General features: G+C 40.3%; 1 protein-coding gene across 1 annotated transcript in view; it reads right to left on the bottom strand.

The window, feature by feature from the left end:
* The window catches only part of si:dkey-215k6.1 (transmembrane protein 132C), a 269,137-nt gene extending 254,602 nt beyond the window's left edge, over positions 1-14,535 (bottom strand). Inside the window, exon 1 of the mRNA XM_063489390.1 lies at positions 13,674-14,535. Coding sequence (XP_063345460.1) covers positions 13,674-13,755 — 82 coding nt within the window. The 5' untranslated portion in view covers positions 13,756-14,535. The remainder of the gene's footprint in view (positions 1-13,673) is intronic.
* Positions 14,536-16,074: the final 1,539 nt, after the last annotated feature.

Genomic DNA, 16,074 nt, shown 5'->3' with positions numbered 1-16,074 from the left:
TTTTTAGCAAAACCACTGCCATTTGTTTGCATCTTGATGAACATGTAGGCTGCTCTGTCAATCATAGCTAATGCACAAGTAACTGTAATCTTTTACTTTAGTAAGAAATCGTTAAATTAAGACGGAGTTCAGCTAATGTTCTAAAAAGAACAGGTACATACGATCGAGTGGTTACAGTTTTGAAAACAAAGCTTCAGTCTCATTTGGGTAACTTTTATTTTATGAGCTTTTTTTATTCAATTACTCTGTGTAGTCTTGCCACTACTCCATCTCTGCATCCCTCTCCCTAGCCTCTTAGTAGGCCTTAGGGATTGATGCCCAAAGTCCTTACAACGTCTCTCTTTGACAGGCAGAGTGCAGCCGAGTTGATCATGTTAAATATTATGCAGATGGAGTCCTGAAGCCACTGGGAGTTTTGTAAATAGTGAAAATCTCCACTGTAATGCTGGCCTACAGGCTAAGAGAAACACTGAATGAAATATTAAATATCTTGCTGTCCTTTGCACTCAAACCACAGCTTTTTCTTCAACAAACACATCTTCTATCCCTTTGTTTTCCAGGTATGTTCATCTCCTTGTTTCTTTAACCTCTGCTCCATCTGTTTCCCCCCTTTTCTGTGACCCATAATTTGTTTGTTATTTCAGTCCTTATTTACTGCTTTTCTGTTCTTCTCACCTCATCTAACTCCAATCTTACTCTCTTCCCCCTAAAACTCTTATTTCACACTGCTAGATTTTCATCCTCTTTTCATTTCTCTCTCACTCACTCTCTTCATCCTATTTTTTCACAGCGCCCAGATCGTGGCCTGGCGTGGCCTTTTAATGTCCCCCTTTGCTTCTCTCTCCTCCTAACCATTTCCATTCTCTCTCCCTCCCTTTTTCTCAGACTGTAGCTAATCCCATCAAGTGTTTGCAGCCGCCCTGAGCCAAACATTCTAACTCTACGTACAATAACAAATAAAGAAATAAACACCTGTGAACACAAACTTATTAAAAAATGTTTGTGCAATCACACACAGGCTGTAAGGAGCTGTCAAAAAGCTATCAGCACAAACAGACAAACATGCACATAATCACTTACATTGACATTTCATTTGAATGTCTAATTTTATATTTTACTCACTTTGTGCCTCATGCTCTTTTTAGCTCTGATGATGACCTACAGTAAAAGGGGAAATTCTTTATAACAAAAGAATACAAATTTGATTGTCCTTGATTAGTGACAACCTTGAATCTCCTTGATTAGTCCCCTGGTGTGAAAATTTGGTAAGAAGAACACTTTCAATTGTGGTGAACAACTAATTATAGAGAGCCATTTCAAGTAAGTCTGTTATCTATCAGTTTAACGAGCACATTTCCCCACCCGATACAGCTGAGACAGCCGTTGACATGCCAGCTACAGGCCCACGAGCTGGTGAGGCAGCCTTATGGCATTTGCCATTCCGCATAAAGTGCTATTTACCATTTTATGTGGAGGATGTAAAGGAACAATTCACAGTCATGCAGGAAGAGAGACTGGATAGGCACAGGAGAACAATCATCATCATCATCATCATCATCATTTATTTATATAGCACTTTAAAAACACACCTGGTAGACCAAAGTGCTGTACAATACTAATATGCACAAAGTAATAAAAATAAAAATAAAAATAATTAAATAAATAAAAAAAATCAGTTACCCACAGAGTTAAAAGCCAAGGAATAAAAATAGGTTTTTAATAAAGACTTAAAAACTGGCACTGATGTAGCCTGTCTAATATGGAGAGGAAGGTTATTCCAAAGCATTGGCGCTGCAACAGAGAACGCTCGGCCTCCTCTAAGTTTCAGCCGTGACTTTGGGACCGAAAGCAGCAACTGCTCAGCTGACCGAAGGGAACGAGTGGGGACGTGGGGCTTCAACAAGTCAGACAAATAAACAGGTGCCAGACCATTTAGAGATTTAAAAACCAATAAAAGAACTTTAAAACGGATCCTAAACAATGCACCTATCAGACATAACTTTCAAAAACATCTATTTAGTGGATCCCCATTAAGAGGTCAAAACAACTCTGTCCCATCAGGGTGTGGACACTGGGTTTCCAGGGATCTCTTGTGGTTTCTAGAACTGGGATGTGTTCAGCAAATGATTTGGGATTTGGGGGGTTATGCTGTCCGTTTTTTGGCAGTTTTTTCAGACGCTCAAAGTGAGATCTGGAGAGTTTGGAAGTGAAAGTCTTCGGCTCTTTGTTTTATTATTAAAGGTTTTTTAATGGGACATTATCCTAATGTGGGAAACTGATACTGTTGAAGACTGCTGTTGCCACTGGAGGGGGCTTGGTTTGCAACAACGAGGGCTGGTGATACATGTCAAATAACATGTCTGTGAATCACCAGGTTTTCATGAAGAACATTGCACTGCATTTAACAAGATGATTAATGTTATTTAGTTCATCTGTCAGTGACTATGATGTAGCTGATTCAGGTGTTGAACATTCATGCAGTCTCCAAACATTTAAGGATTACAAGGATGTTGTTGTCAACTGGTGCTCTATATCCTAAATGAATTGAGCTAAACACCAGCTAATTGATATGATCCATCTAATCATGGTTTCACAACTATAATTTTCATTCATGCCTTTAATTAAAATTGTAACTTTGAATCACTGCTGTTTAGAATACTTTGGATTACCAGTCACCTCTTGGTCGACTGTCTGGATGGGGAGACAAAAGAGTAAAATGGAATCCAAACATATTAGCCCAGTTAATATGTTTAAGCTCATTGAATTACCCCTTTAAGCACAAAACAACACACTCTCTCAATCTCTGTCAAACCTGCAGCACTGTACATGGTTTCATACACAAACACACAGCTGAAGATGGCGCTTTTTGGTCTTTTAGTCTCCCCAAGGACAAGAGTAAAACAACAGACAGGCTAATTGATTTCTGTGCCCTCTCTAAAGTGATTGTCATGCTCCACTAACACAATGCACTTGCTTTCTCACTTTCTGGGTTTTTTTTCCCACCACATGCAGTTTCAGGTTCGAAATCAATTTGGCTTGGATGAAAGTTTTCAATTTCATTAGCCTTATCAAATAGAGCACTGTTAACAAGCGGCGGTAATAGAAAATCATTTAGGCCGAGCAGCTCACACACTCTCAAAGGACTGGTTAAGAGGTACTCAAAAAGGGAGATATAGAACTGGAGAGGGAGGGAGAAAGGGAACAGGAGAAAAAGAGGGTGATACTAGGGAAAATATTGACAGGAGACAGCGCGAGAAAAAAAAAGTGCAAATGTGTGAAAAAGAAGGTGGAAGAAAAAGGTGCAGAAAAGGGGAGATGATGTCTGAAGCTCAGAAGCAAAAGATGATGTGATGGAGTGAGAAAGATAAGAAATAGAGAACAGTAATGACGGAAAATGCAGTGTAAGAGAGAAAGTAAAAAAGATGAATGTGACAAAGGCAGGAGAAATCTTAGACGGCTGCAGCAAAAGATAGAAAGAAACCAAAAGATAAAATGTTAGAGTGATTGATGACCTTATGGAAATGTTTAAATGAGCAAAAATTGCACGTTAAAGCCTGCGAAGAAACAGAATGCAAAGATGAAAAAGAGCAAGGAAGTCAGGGAAATTTGTCTCTTCCCCTCATGTAAGTATTGCCCCATTAAACTCCTATTATTGCTCCTCAGATGTTTGTCAGAAAATTAATGCTGTGATGAAAGAACATAAATAAACGATTAGCCATCAAAAGACTCGGGCCTGTAGCAGACCACCAGCTAAATACTACCACTTCAGTGAAGGAAAAAGCGATAGGAAATCAATCACTAGAATAAGTAATACAGCAGAGGACTGCAGAGGCGAAGCAGAAATCTGACAAACTGAGAGGAGACTACGAAAGAATGATGGATTTACAGACTGGATGTTGGAAGGAAAGTAAAAGAGAAAAACAAAAATTATTGTACTGCTTCTTGCCTGCCTTATGAAAAAAGTTATTTCTAGAAAAACGTTATTGCTCCCTAAGGTAAATGTTGTTTTAGTAGTGGCACGGTGCTGCAAAAGTGCTGCAAAGAAAAACTACATACAGCTTTCTGATTGAAAGCAGAAACATAGAAGGAATGCAAACATAAAAAACACAGTTAAGGTGTTAATTTCAACACTTTTTCATTTCAGTTTGCCTTCTAAAGTAGTAGCATGAAGGATTATTCACAGAAGCTTTTAACACAGTATGAAATTTGAAATTAGTAAACATTATAACATAGTCAATAAAATGTCTATTACCTGTCAAATGTTATTTACCATTTGCAAATGCTCCCAGAGAACTCACAGAGACGGTATTGCAAACGGTAAAGCAAAGGCTCTGATGGCACATGATTTATAACGTAATGTGTCTGTTTGTGTTTCTCTACCTTATCTTTTCATGAGATCTCAGCAATCAAATCTACGTCACACTTTGGGGGTGCTTTACGAGGGAACCAAGGAATTCCAGCATTGGTTAAAACTTTTTTCTGTTACACTTTCACAACAGTTAGACAGCCAGCTTTTTAACAGGCAAGACAGGCAACAGACGAAGGCCATTAGAGCACTCCCAAGGGTTGAAAAACTTTACTTCGGAGCAATGGCTCAAAATGTGGCAACCACAGCAACCGCAACCCCCTCCCGCTTAAACGACCAATGGATGATCTGCAATGACATCTCAGTGAGAAACCTCTCTGGAGGAGCTCCCTCGATATTAGCCCACTGGAGTTTATGTTATCTTTAGCAGCGATCAGACATCCTGCTATTTATGTTACTAATATAGGGATTATGTCAAAGCAAGCAACTAATTCAAGTCATGTTTTCATTTAATTATTAAGCAGTGATCAGCTAGCATTAGCTACACTTCTTAGGCACATTTGTGGAGTAGATTTTTACAAAGACGCGCACACACACAGGACAAACTCTGCACGCCACACATCTAAATCATTGCAGTTAAAAGAACCTAGAATGCCAGTGTACTTCAAGACATACCCAATTTTTCATATCGTGATTGTATTCTACAAGCTGCAGTCAACGGAGAAACGAAAGGCTACCTGTTCGGCTGCTCGTATTTATCATACTTTAGCACTTAATTTCCTTCAAAGCCCCAAACACGCATACCCATACAGCACATACCAATAAATTACATTCAATCAAAATTCAATGAGAGAAATGAGAGCTAATGTTAATCCATTGTTAGATTGCTCTGAGTCATTGTGTCATGGGGATAATGATCAGCCAGCTTCTCTTATGTGCACATTTTCACACTCAGAGTGTGCAGCTAATCAGCCAAGTGAAGCTAATGCAGGGGGAAATGTGTTGCTGATTAGTTCAACCTTAAACCCCAAGACATGACTTCCAGACCTACACTAGTTGTCGCACACATACACACAAACAGACATGCACGCAGGAATGCACACACAAAATTAGTCCAGCTATTCATGCTAATCTGAGGGAAAATGACTTGCTCATTAGCAAGACCCTTAAACCTCTCGACAGGCCTTTGAAACCCGTGCCGTCTCATGGTCACAGAGCATACACAGAAATGCAGGCTCACCAAGCACACACTGGCCTCTGCAGAGGAAGTTGGACTATTCAAAACTACTTAGGCTCATTAACTGACTTTCAATAAGTGTTAGAGTGGATTCTATTAATAGCAAAAATGTAAACAGAGCAGAATTTACCAATGACGATACAAAGTCCAGAGCTGAATTTACAGAGCGGATGCTTACAACTTGTGCCAAATAAAATCAATTACATAAGTCCTCAAGATTTGGTGAATGGGTGATGATCTGTATTCTATCAGTACAAAAAAATCAGTAGAAAAAAAACACTTAATGTGTTTTCATTAAACAAATCCTAAATTTTTATTCCTTCTCCAGTTCTATTTAGCAGTATTACTTTCAGCGTTTACCTTCTAAATGTATACACACACACACACAGACACACACAGGCACATCTCAGAAGCCAGATTTAAGAGGTCTGGTTCTGATCTTTCCTTTTTTTTTCAACTTTCTGAAGGGACAATCAGTAAGTTGTGCAAAGGATTTTAACTTCTCACTCTCTTTTCATTTCCCACACAGCTATTTCCATCAGTGTTTCCTTTGAAATGGTCTGCTGTTTTGTATGAGTCATCACACTGACACCATAAGGGTCGGGTTACGCTAGAAAAGAACTGCTTTTGATGAAGTGTTTCCCAGCCACATCAGAACCTAAACGTATTTTAGCTGATTCAAACAGCCACACTGAGGCCAAGAGTGACTTGTTGTGCTGTCACATACTAGCAGTATCATTTAGGTATAGGGAAAACAGGTGGAACACCTGCATTAGTTGTTTTGCTGTTGATAAAACAGAAATAGATGCATAAAGAAGAAAAGCGATCTTTCTTTTTTTGATTTAACTAATGTAATATTGAATACTGGTGTGAGGAAAGGATGCGTCAGAAACTCTTTAACCATCCAATAAGCCCTTCTGAGCTTTAAATGTATTCTTTAAACACACATAAGGTGGAGAATTTTGAAATTATTTTGCTCCAGTGTCAAGTATAGTATCTACATACATATTACATAACTTTGTGTTACGACCCGGCTCAAAAGCCAAAAACATAACTAAGGAGACGAACACAAACAAGGTCACCCTGAGTGGAGTCAGTTTTTAAAAAAAAAAGAAAAAAGGTTTATTACAAGCTATAAACAGAAAACTGACAGGGCTGTGTTCAACATGCCACTGGGCAACCAATTAACTCAATAGGCAAACACAGGTGAGTAAAACAAATGATAACTCTAAACAGGTTAAGCTCAACCATACACCGGGGTAACCCCCAAAGTTCACCACTATGAACAGAGCTGAGCAAGCACGGTTCACAGAGGGAGGCAGAAAGGGCAAACTGCACAGTCTCCAAAGCAGCCGCCCTGAGTGAAGGATTTCCAGTCTTTTGTAGCGGCAGGTGAGCACGTTCACAGGATTCCCAGGCAGCCAATCGCCTATGTGGGTTGACACAGTGCCATCTGCATGGACAGGGGCTGGCACAAGTCTCCCGCTAGCCAATCATCGGAGAGTCCTGGCACTCTTGGACTTGCTTGGAGGGAAAAGGGCGGTCTCACTCCCTCCGAGGCCCAGGGCCGTAACACTTTGTTTCAACCATTTTTTAATTATAGGACCTTAATGAATGTAAGCACCAACTTTATTTATACAGCACTAATTCACAACAACAGCCACCTCCAGTTGATGTTTTATTGTAGGATAGAGACAATGCAATATTACAGGAAAAACCCAACAATGTAAAACCCAACGATCAGAGTATCCTCTATGAGCAAGCACTTGGCTACAATGGAAAGGACGAACTCCCTTTTAACAAGCAGAAACCTCCAGTAGAACCAGGGTCAGGGAGGGACAGCCATGTGCCACAATTAGTTGGGGGATTAGAGTAAAGAGGAGAAAACACAACACACACTATGGAAGAGAGTAAATGAAAGTTAATGACATGCAGTGGTGGCATATAATTACATGAGGATTAAAAAAAAAGGAAGTAAAAGTAAAAACAAGTTCAGTGCATCATGGTGTTCCCCAGCAGCCTTATCCAACAGAGGCATAACTAAAGGATGTTCCAGAGTCACACAATTCCGCTCTAACTATACACTTTATCAAAAACAACATTTTCAAGCATAATCTTAAAAGTAGAGTGTGTGTCTGTCTCCCAAAGTTGAACTGAAAGCACAGATCCTGATTGAATTCAAGCAGGTTTGAAGCAAGAGTTTTGTGAAATACAATCAGCAAAACTCTGGCATTACATGAATTACATTTACTCATCATTCACATTAAAATAGACAAGCTGCAAAAAAGATAAATATACTAGCAACGAGATTGCACTATACTCTTTCTGACATGAATGCATGAAACTAAAAACTAAGAGGCTGTAAATTTATTTATAAATGTAAATTGATTCAAATAACTGAAATAACATGCTCTAAGAATTTCCTTCTAAGCTATGACACTAATTAGTCTTAGTAATTTCATCGTTCTCTCTACAGCCTACCAAAGTATGACATCTCTGACACATACACAAATATTAATGTGAAGAGAGATGATGCTTTGAGTTACACTGAGGAAGAAATTGTATTTAAGGTATTTTCTAGTGCTGATTTGGCAGCGATACTCTATTTGTAATAAGACATTCTGTTGGATCTGTGTACATTAGAGAGAAACACTAATTACTCCTTTTTGGATATAAAAATGTTTTGTGATGTGATGTGATGTTTTTTCACATTATTCTTCATATATTGTGTTCTCAAACCCTTTGACCACTTGTATCTCTGAGAAATCAGTCTGTTCTTCTGGTCCTATTAAACAGTTCTCCCAAATTTGAAGTTCAAGAGAACCGGACAGGTAGACAGATACTGTAACCAAGAAGCCTAGCATAAAAACGATGTGCATCTTATTGTGTGTGGCCATGTGTGTGTAAGTGATAGGTGTAAATATCTATACCCTTTGCAGAGAACAGCATCCTTCTTGGTGAGATTTGCTGATACAGAATGAAGTGACACAAAAGGTGAATACACTCACAAGGTAAGATCCTATCTCCCTGTCTGTCACTTTCTTCACTAAAGAGAGATGATGCTCTCGAACTCCAACAAATGAAAGATTTTTGTGAAAGGCATAAAGATGAAAACAGGAAAACAAAACAAACCTACACACTTCAGTAACATTCTAGGCTTTGGATAATTAACAAAATATGAATGAACGGTGATAAAATCGGGTTCAAAAAGGAAAAGTAAAATAAGCTTAAAGGGCATCAAGTATTCAAATATTCTTAAGCTTTTCGCTTTTGTTTCATGCTGGAAACATGACAAGAAGAATAACACTTGAACCTGCCAGCTGGCAGAAGTCTGTCTATTTTTTGTGTGGTGTTGAATATTGTTGGCCCAATATATTGTAAGAAATATTCACAACTAATAGAAAGTGAAAATAAAATGTAGATAGTAGTGACACGTCTTTGCTGACAACTCAAGAAACAAAACAGTGAATTAATAAAACCTTCACCCGGTATGTCTGAAGTTTCAGCAGCTTCATAAACTGGCATTTGATTAATGTTCAGCCCTACAATCTTTTCTGCTTGTGCAAAAAATATATATATTAAATCCTATGTGTTGTTATATTAACTGACTCTGTACTTTCCGGATGACAGGCAAGTGAACGACACCAGCAGCCCTGCAGTGATTCAGTAAATCTGTAGCATGCAAGACACCTCCAAAAAAACAAAGCTCCAAAAAGTTAAACTCATGAATGCTGACAAAAAGGAGGCAGTCAGCGGAGAGTGTCTCGTGTCCACTCCATCGAATACACCCCTTTTGTTTTTTCAGTGTCTGTGTGACCTTCTCTGCGCTCTCTCTCTCTGTATGTGTGTGCTCTACCCTCTCACTGTCACCACGACAAAAAGGCTATGGGAGCATGTGCATATGTGTATGACAGAGAGGCAAAGTGAAAAAGGCTCAAACTGAAGTGGCATGATTTTCTAACAATGTGGCGTTTAGAAGTAGCACTCACATCTCACGCTTTCTTTCCCTTCCACATATCCCCTTTTGCTTTCATGAGTAAATGTTACAAGTTCACATTTCCTATCTCTGAAATGCCCCTTGTCTGATTTACAATCTTCTCTGTTGCTTATTTTTCACAGAATAAGCAGCCTCTGTGTGCAGGTGTGTTTGAATGTGCTGTATATGCGTGACAGTGGCAATGTGTGCACAGCAAAGAGTGATGCGAGTGCGTGCCTGAATGATTCAGTCGGTGAATGAAACCAACAATGAGACACAAAGAACCCAGGGAGTGAAAGCGGCATATAGAAAGGCCAAGGTGAGAAGTCCCGTGACTGTTTTTTTATATGCAAGTGAGGTCTTTACACTGACTGCACACCAAACCATGACTCTGAGTCACTATGGGGACCTCAGTGTTGGTGTCTTCTGTGACAGACTGGTCCATTCTGTTTCAGTGGTTTAAGGTGTAGTTTTAGCTTGTGGTTAGGTTGGGGTTAGAATTAAGGCGGTAGGGAATGCTGGGGAATTAGAGTTCCCATAGGGATAGTAAAACAAATGTGTTTGTGCATGTAGGTGTGCGTATGTGTCAGTGATTTTATGTCAGTAATTATTGATGCTCCGTATTCCATGAGTAATGGTGCGTAGTGCTGACACTCTGCTACAGGTTAACGGTGTAGCGCGAAACACGCTCAAGCACATGGGGTGAAACACACTGGGCAAAACACACACACACGTACACACACATATATATACTGAACAGTGCCCCCCTCCCGTCTTTGACAAATAAAGTACAATCTGCCACATAGCTATTCCAGCGACTAGTGCTGAAAAGGAGCAGTTCGCTGTCATTAACGTCAGTGAAACTGTGGAGCGAGACTGATGAGATTTCCTGATTTACACTTTTTAAATGGCCCCAGTCTGGCAATTAGAAACAAGCATATTCCTTCAATACGCATCAAGAGTATAACCCAGGGCCTATGCATATACTGATATTGAAGAGTTTCAAAAAGACCAACTAAAATATTTATATTTATTAAATTCTTTTTATTTTTATTAGTGTGGGGCAGTTACACACTCGGTGTAATAATAATTGTGCATTTGTATGATACATTACATCTACAGTAAACTTATTTTAGTACAAATATCAGTCAGTAAGGAATAGACGACAAAACCAAATTATAAGGATTTTTTTAAAGGACTTTTTGATTTGATGTCCCAAACTCATGAATAGTGCATAGGAAGAGTAATTAAAGAAAAAAAAGATTTCTGTTATTTCATATGAAAGTGGTACTAGGAGTGGAATTTTTTTTCTCAGCTCATCTGTCATAGCTATTTCAGTTTCACGCCAAACAGTTACGACAAACCATAAACTAATTCAGTGAAACTATATGCAAGCGGCAGTCGCTTTTGCAGCTAAATTTTTTAAAAAAAACTTCAAACTAAGTACCAAAAAAGAAAATATCAGCTATATCTCACTGCATGAGAGGGTGTAAGGCTTCTAAACCACCCACCCATGACCTCCTGCTAAGATTACAGACCTGAGACATTACCCCCAGTGACTTTTCAGCCTCTAAATCTTCCAGAACAAACTGTTTGCCTCTGAACTGGCACTTGTCAGATCGTTGGTGTTTGAACAAACCTACAATGTCATCCTAGAGATGACCTGGATGATGAAATACCACAATGATGTAATTACAGTGAAACTGAGTGACATGAAAATAGAAATGCCAGTCATAAGGGTGACACAAACTGTGATATATTGGAAGATCGGGGTACAATAAATATCCCTAATTAGGAGGAGATGTGACATGTAATGCTTAGAACAAAACAGAAAACCACTCACATCTGAACAAAATGTCTTTTAAAGTTGTTCATTCTGGGACTGACGTGAGGAGGTGGAAAATTGTGAAGTATTACAGATCACAGCTACTGTATGACAGACAGCGGCATACACACAAATGCAGATGACTCAGGGCCTATGTGACTAATGGAGGGCACAGACATACACCTACTGTAAATGCGAGCATAGGCTGACACAGCCAATGTAGCAACAAATGAACAGGGAACACTTGCACCAAGGAACCACTTTGACTGTGTACTGAAACGGCAGAATGCACTGGCAGAAAGAGATAGAGTGAAGGCAAGGTTAATCTTTTGCTTTTTAAACAGCCTTAGGTGTGTTATTACACGATTAGAGCCAGATTTCCCCATGTGCCCAATGAAAACTGTTTAACCACAGCCGAGCTGCAGTGGACCTTAACCTGTACAGAGAGAGTGAGAGAGAAAGGGAGAGAGGGGGGAGCAATACTGACGACCATCCAAACCAGCAACAGAGCTACTAAAAAGCAGTCAAAGAGCAATGTGTACTGTCAGACAAAAGTCAGAGACCGTCCATGTCCCTACACTATTTTGCGTTTCATTCCACTAAGAGAAGGAAGTGAGAATGTTACAGGAGAAGAGGGGAGAAATGTTTTAGATAATTTCAGTGTTTGGTTACTCAGCCGTTTTGCGGGACACAGCTGTTTTCCGGCGCGTCGACCCTGCTCGCCATCTCCAGTCCGTGCGCCTTGCGCCGCGAGCACAACGACCACCGTGCTCGGGAGCGCACAACGCAGTCACTGTTAACTGCTAAGTGAGCTGTGAGTGATCGGAGCTGATTAAAACACACAGATACGACCGCGCGCACAAACACAGAAGACACTCACAGGAAACGTGATACTAATGCCGATGATTTGTCATTTGTCTTTAAAACGGAGGCGTAAAATCGCGCCCACGCTTTAAATGCAAAATATTCTAAAGCCTCGTTCCGATTGTGCTTCTTGCCTTTTTTCCCTCCTCTGAGTCAGGTGGTGTTACCTGAGCAAAATTAATAATATCTCAGCTCTATTTTACAAGTGCTCTTGAGCACGAGAGTGAAAATCCTTTGCGCACTTCGGGCGCTGTGGATAAGAACCCCCCGATGTGGATTCAGTTGATCTTATAAGACCAGTTAAACTGGAGTGTCGTGGTTTTTATGAGTCAAGTCAGATTTATAAAAAGGGGCTTTTAAGAGTTCTGCAAATAAGTCAGTTATTCACTTAACTGGGTAATGGAGATATTAACCGCTCTCTTCTTTCTTAATGTGTCCAATTCCGGACAAAGACAGAATCTTATTATAGCTTCTTTTTACTTCAATTACTTAATAGGCGAGTAAGGCAATTACTAGTCGTTTTCTCTGTTCGTCGACACTCGGGTACATTTTAAAAGGAGCAAAAGGGTTGATTCTCTTTCCGTTTGAGGGACTTCGTGTCATTAAAAATCCTTTAGATCTTTATTCTTTCTTTTTTTAAAAAAAAACAAGGGACAACCTCTAGAGCTTGTTTCAAGTGTGCAGCAGAAAATGTTTGCAAACAGTCAGTGCTGATCCCGCCCGCCCCCCAGTATAGAAAAGCAAGTATAGTTTTGTCCAGGAAACACTCAGGTCTTTCCTCTCAGAGAACTCAAACTGGCACATGAGCAAGTCAGCAACTAGCCAGGGTTCGCGTGTCTCAGGTGGCACCAGTTAGAATGCATCTGTCATTTGAGCTTGGACTCAATTACTTATTATTCTACACACATGCGCGGATACATGAGGCGTCAAGGTGAACACTGGCTATTCGGTTGTTATTTAGTAGACGAGAAATTGCCTTTTCAGGGAATTTGTAGGCAAGTATCGTGATGTTGCTATAACCCCCTGTCGTTGGTTACCATCTCAGTAAAACAGCAAAAATGGTGTGAATTACTTTAACTTGGTCCAGTGTGACACTTCTAAGACACTTAAGTTATTATTAATATTGTTTCCTTGCAGGATAGAAAGCTGGGTAACTAAGTTTTGAGTTTGGTTTCACTTCACCTGTGAAACCAAATTCACTGTTATAGTTCAATTTCTAACCGTCTTCAGGGTGTCTACTCGCCCTAGGAAACATTTTAACAAAAAGAGTTCATATAAATACAATTATAATGTATGCCTTTGTTTTAAATACTACAAAAAGTTATCAGTTTTGCCTATAATGTCGCATTTCAAAGATGACACCACAAATGAAATATCTAGGTAAATAATAGCGAGCGGTCCAGAACAATGAAATGACAGTAAGTAAAGCTGGCAACAAGTTTTTGTTCGCACTTCCATTTCTTACCTTTCCACAGCAGAAGAAGAAGCAGCGTCTTCCAGAGGCGACACCCCAACGGCGCGCCTCCCTTTCTCCCGATCGTCTCCATCCCTCCAGTCGATAAAAACCCCCGCGACTGTTGGCAATAAGGATTCAAAGGGCAAGATTTTAATTTCTATATTTCTTTCTCCTTTTGTTCCCACAGAAAGATTACTATCGCATTGGTGCCATCAATCTCATTTTCACCAAACTGCGCTCCCGCTGTGCTTGACCTAAGACACCGAGCAGATGAGATTTGGAGTAAACTATAAATCCTTCTTCAGTCAGTAATAAAGAGGAACCCCCCAATGGGCAATTCCGGTGCAAGCTGGCTTCTTTTTTTAATCCGCCTCCCCCCAAAAACTCTCTCTCCTTCAAGCCAGAACCGATGGATGAATGAAATTCCCCGTAGTGAGCTTTTTTCCACCAGTGCGCTTCTCTGCCTTATTTATCCAAACGGGACGGTTAAAGCTGACAGTTAAAGCGCTGTTCTCTTTGCCTTTGTCGCAGTTTTCTTTCTTGCAAAGTTTTTAAAAAATCACCAGAGGGTCACACGAAGTCCCGAAAAAAAATAAAAAAGTGCACTTCACAGTGGACTTTGAAACAGTAAAGAGCAAAGACAACTCTGTCATTTAGGGCTCGCTTAATAAATTAAAATCCAAATTCTGCTCGCTCGGCAGCAGCTCCGTCCGCTCTCCTTTTCTTTTCCCTCTCTGCCTTTCCTCCGACTATCGTCCTCTTGCTGTAAGTGTTGTCTGATGTGTGCGCGTCTGGGTTCAACTTGAGAGTCTGTGTACACTCGTCCGTGGGATGGAGTGAGGAGAGGACAGAAGAGGAGGTCTGAAGCTTCCACCAGCCGGCAGAGGTAGGAGGAGGAAGAGGAGGAGAAGGGGGGCTAACAGCGACTGGGGCAGAGGAGGGTGAGGGATAAGGGCGGGATCTGGAGATTTGAATGACAGTAAAGTAACCAATCGAGTGTATAGAACTTTATTTAGATTTTTTTTTGCTGAATTGTTTTATAAGATGCATTAATATGTTTTTTCCTTATTTTCTTAATACTGGGTCATCGTGGTAAAGAAACAAATACCCACACTGCAACAACAGGAACTCTTTAAGAGCATAGATTTTGCTGCTCTTACAATAATAATGAAAACACGGGAAAACTAGCTGCAGGTGATCTACAATAACACATCAGTGTGGAGGAAACAGGTTAAGGATATATCCAAGAGTAATGGAGCTTTTGATGTTAACGAGACTAAGAAAAAAAAGTTTACAATATGAATATGTCCCATAAGAAGAGGCCTATTTCTCCGCGTTGTTTGTGTGTATTGGTCTCAGCGAAGTGCGTGCACAAAGTCTCTCCCTGCATTATTCATACAAAGACACACGCTACACCTGTTCTCTCCGTAATCGATAGAAGACAACTTCGCACGAGCGCCCACCTATACGCACACGCGCGCGCACCAACCACTTTAACTGGCAGCTTGCACAACTGCAGAATGTGATCCATCAAGCACCTTGTGATAAAACTCATTCACTTTATATTGATAGGACCACTCTGTGTGTGTGTGTGTGTGTGTGTGTGTGTGTGTGTGTGTGTGTGTGTGTGTGTGTGTGTGTGTGTGTGTGTGTGTGTGTGTGTGGCGGGTGGGACAGAGGGATGAACAAGTGAGAAGAGAAAGAACATTAGGGTCTTCTTTGAGTCCGAGATGATATTTCATACGGCAGCATCCCTGGTTCCCTTTGTCAGCTAAACGTGTAAAAGCTAAAGAGATGACATTGTGACTTATTGAATTGCAAATCAGTCAGGGAGAGGATGGGAGGATTTCCGGAGACGGAGATAGTCCTACGTGAGCCTTACTGCCTCTCTGCTTGTCTATCTGCTTGTCTGTCCAGCGACACGGGAATACGCTAAGAAGGAGCGACAGCCCCCCCTAGTGTCGCATTTAAAGAAGAAAGTCCAAGTGGCAGACCCCGCTGTCCATTCATCATTAACCTGTCTTTAATTAGCAGTGGGCCTACATGTGATTATCACTGAAGACGCCCTGCTGCTGATGTAAAATATCGCTCTGTCACTTCTGTCTGTTCCTTTCACAGTGCTTACCCATGTGTGCTTCATTGATCCGACATGCTGTTTTTCCACTTGTCCTTTTCCTTGCTCCCTCACTTTAACCAAACACATTTTTCTGGCCTCTCAGTCACAAGGCAGTAACATCCACAGCATTCAAGCAACTGCCAACCAAGCTACATTATAGTGCAGAACTGAATCAGTGCATTTTAAATTATTGTTATAGTGTCAAGTTATGTTTTTTTTTTCAGCTAAACTATGCATCTTGGGGCTACAGCTAAAGCAAATAATTAGTTCAGCAGGCATATGGTAGAAACAAGT

This window comes from Pelmatolapia mariae, linkage group LG12 (genome assembly GCF_036321145.2).
Source record: "Pelmatolapia mariae isolate MD_Pm_ZW linkage group LG12, Pm_UMD_F_2, whole genome shotgun sequence".
NCBI classification, from domain to species: domain Eukaryota; kingdom Metazoa; phylum Chordata; class Actinopteri; order Cichliformes; family Cichlidae; genus Pelmatolapia; species Pelmatolapia mariae.
Note: the sequence above shows the minus strand (reverse complement) of the source record. Positions and strands in the feature narration are given on the sequence as shown.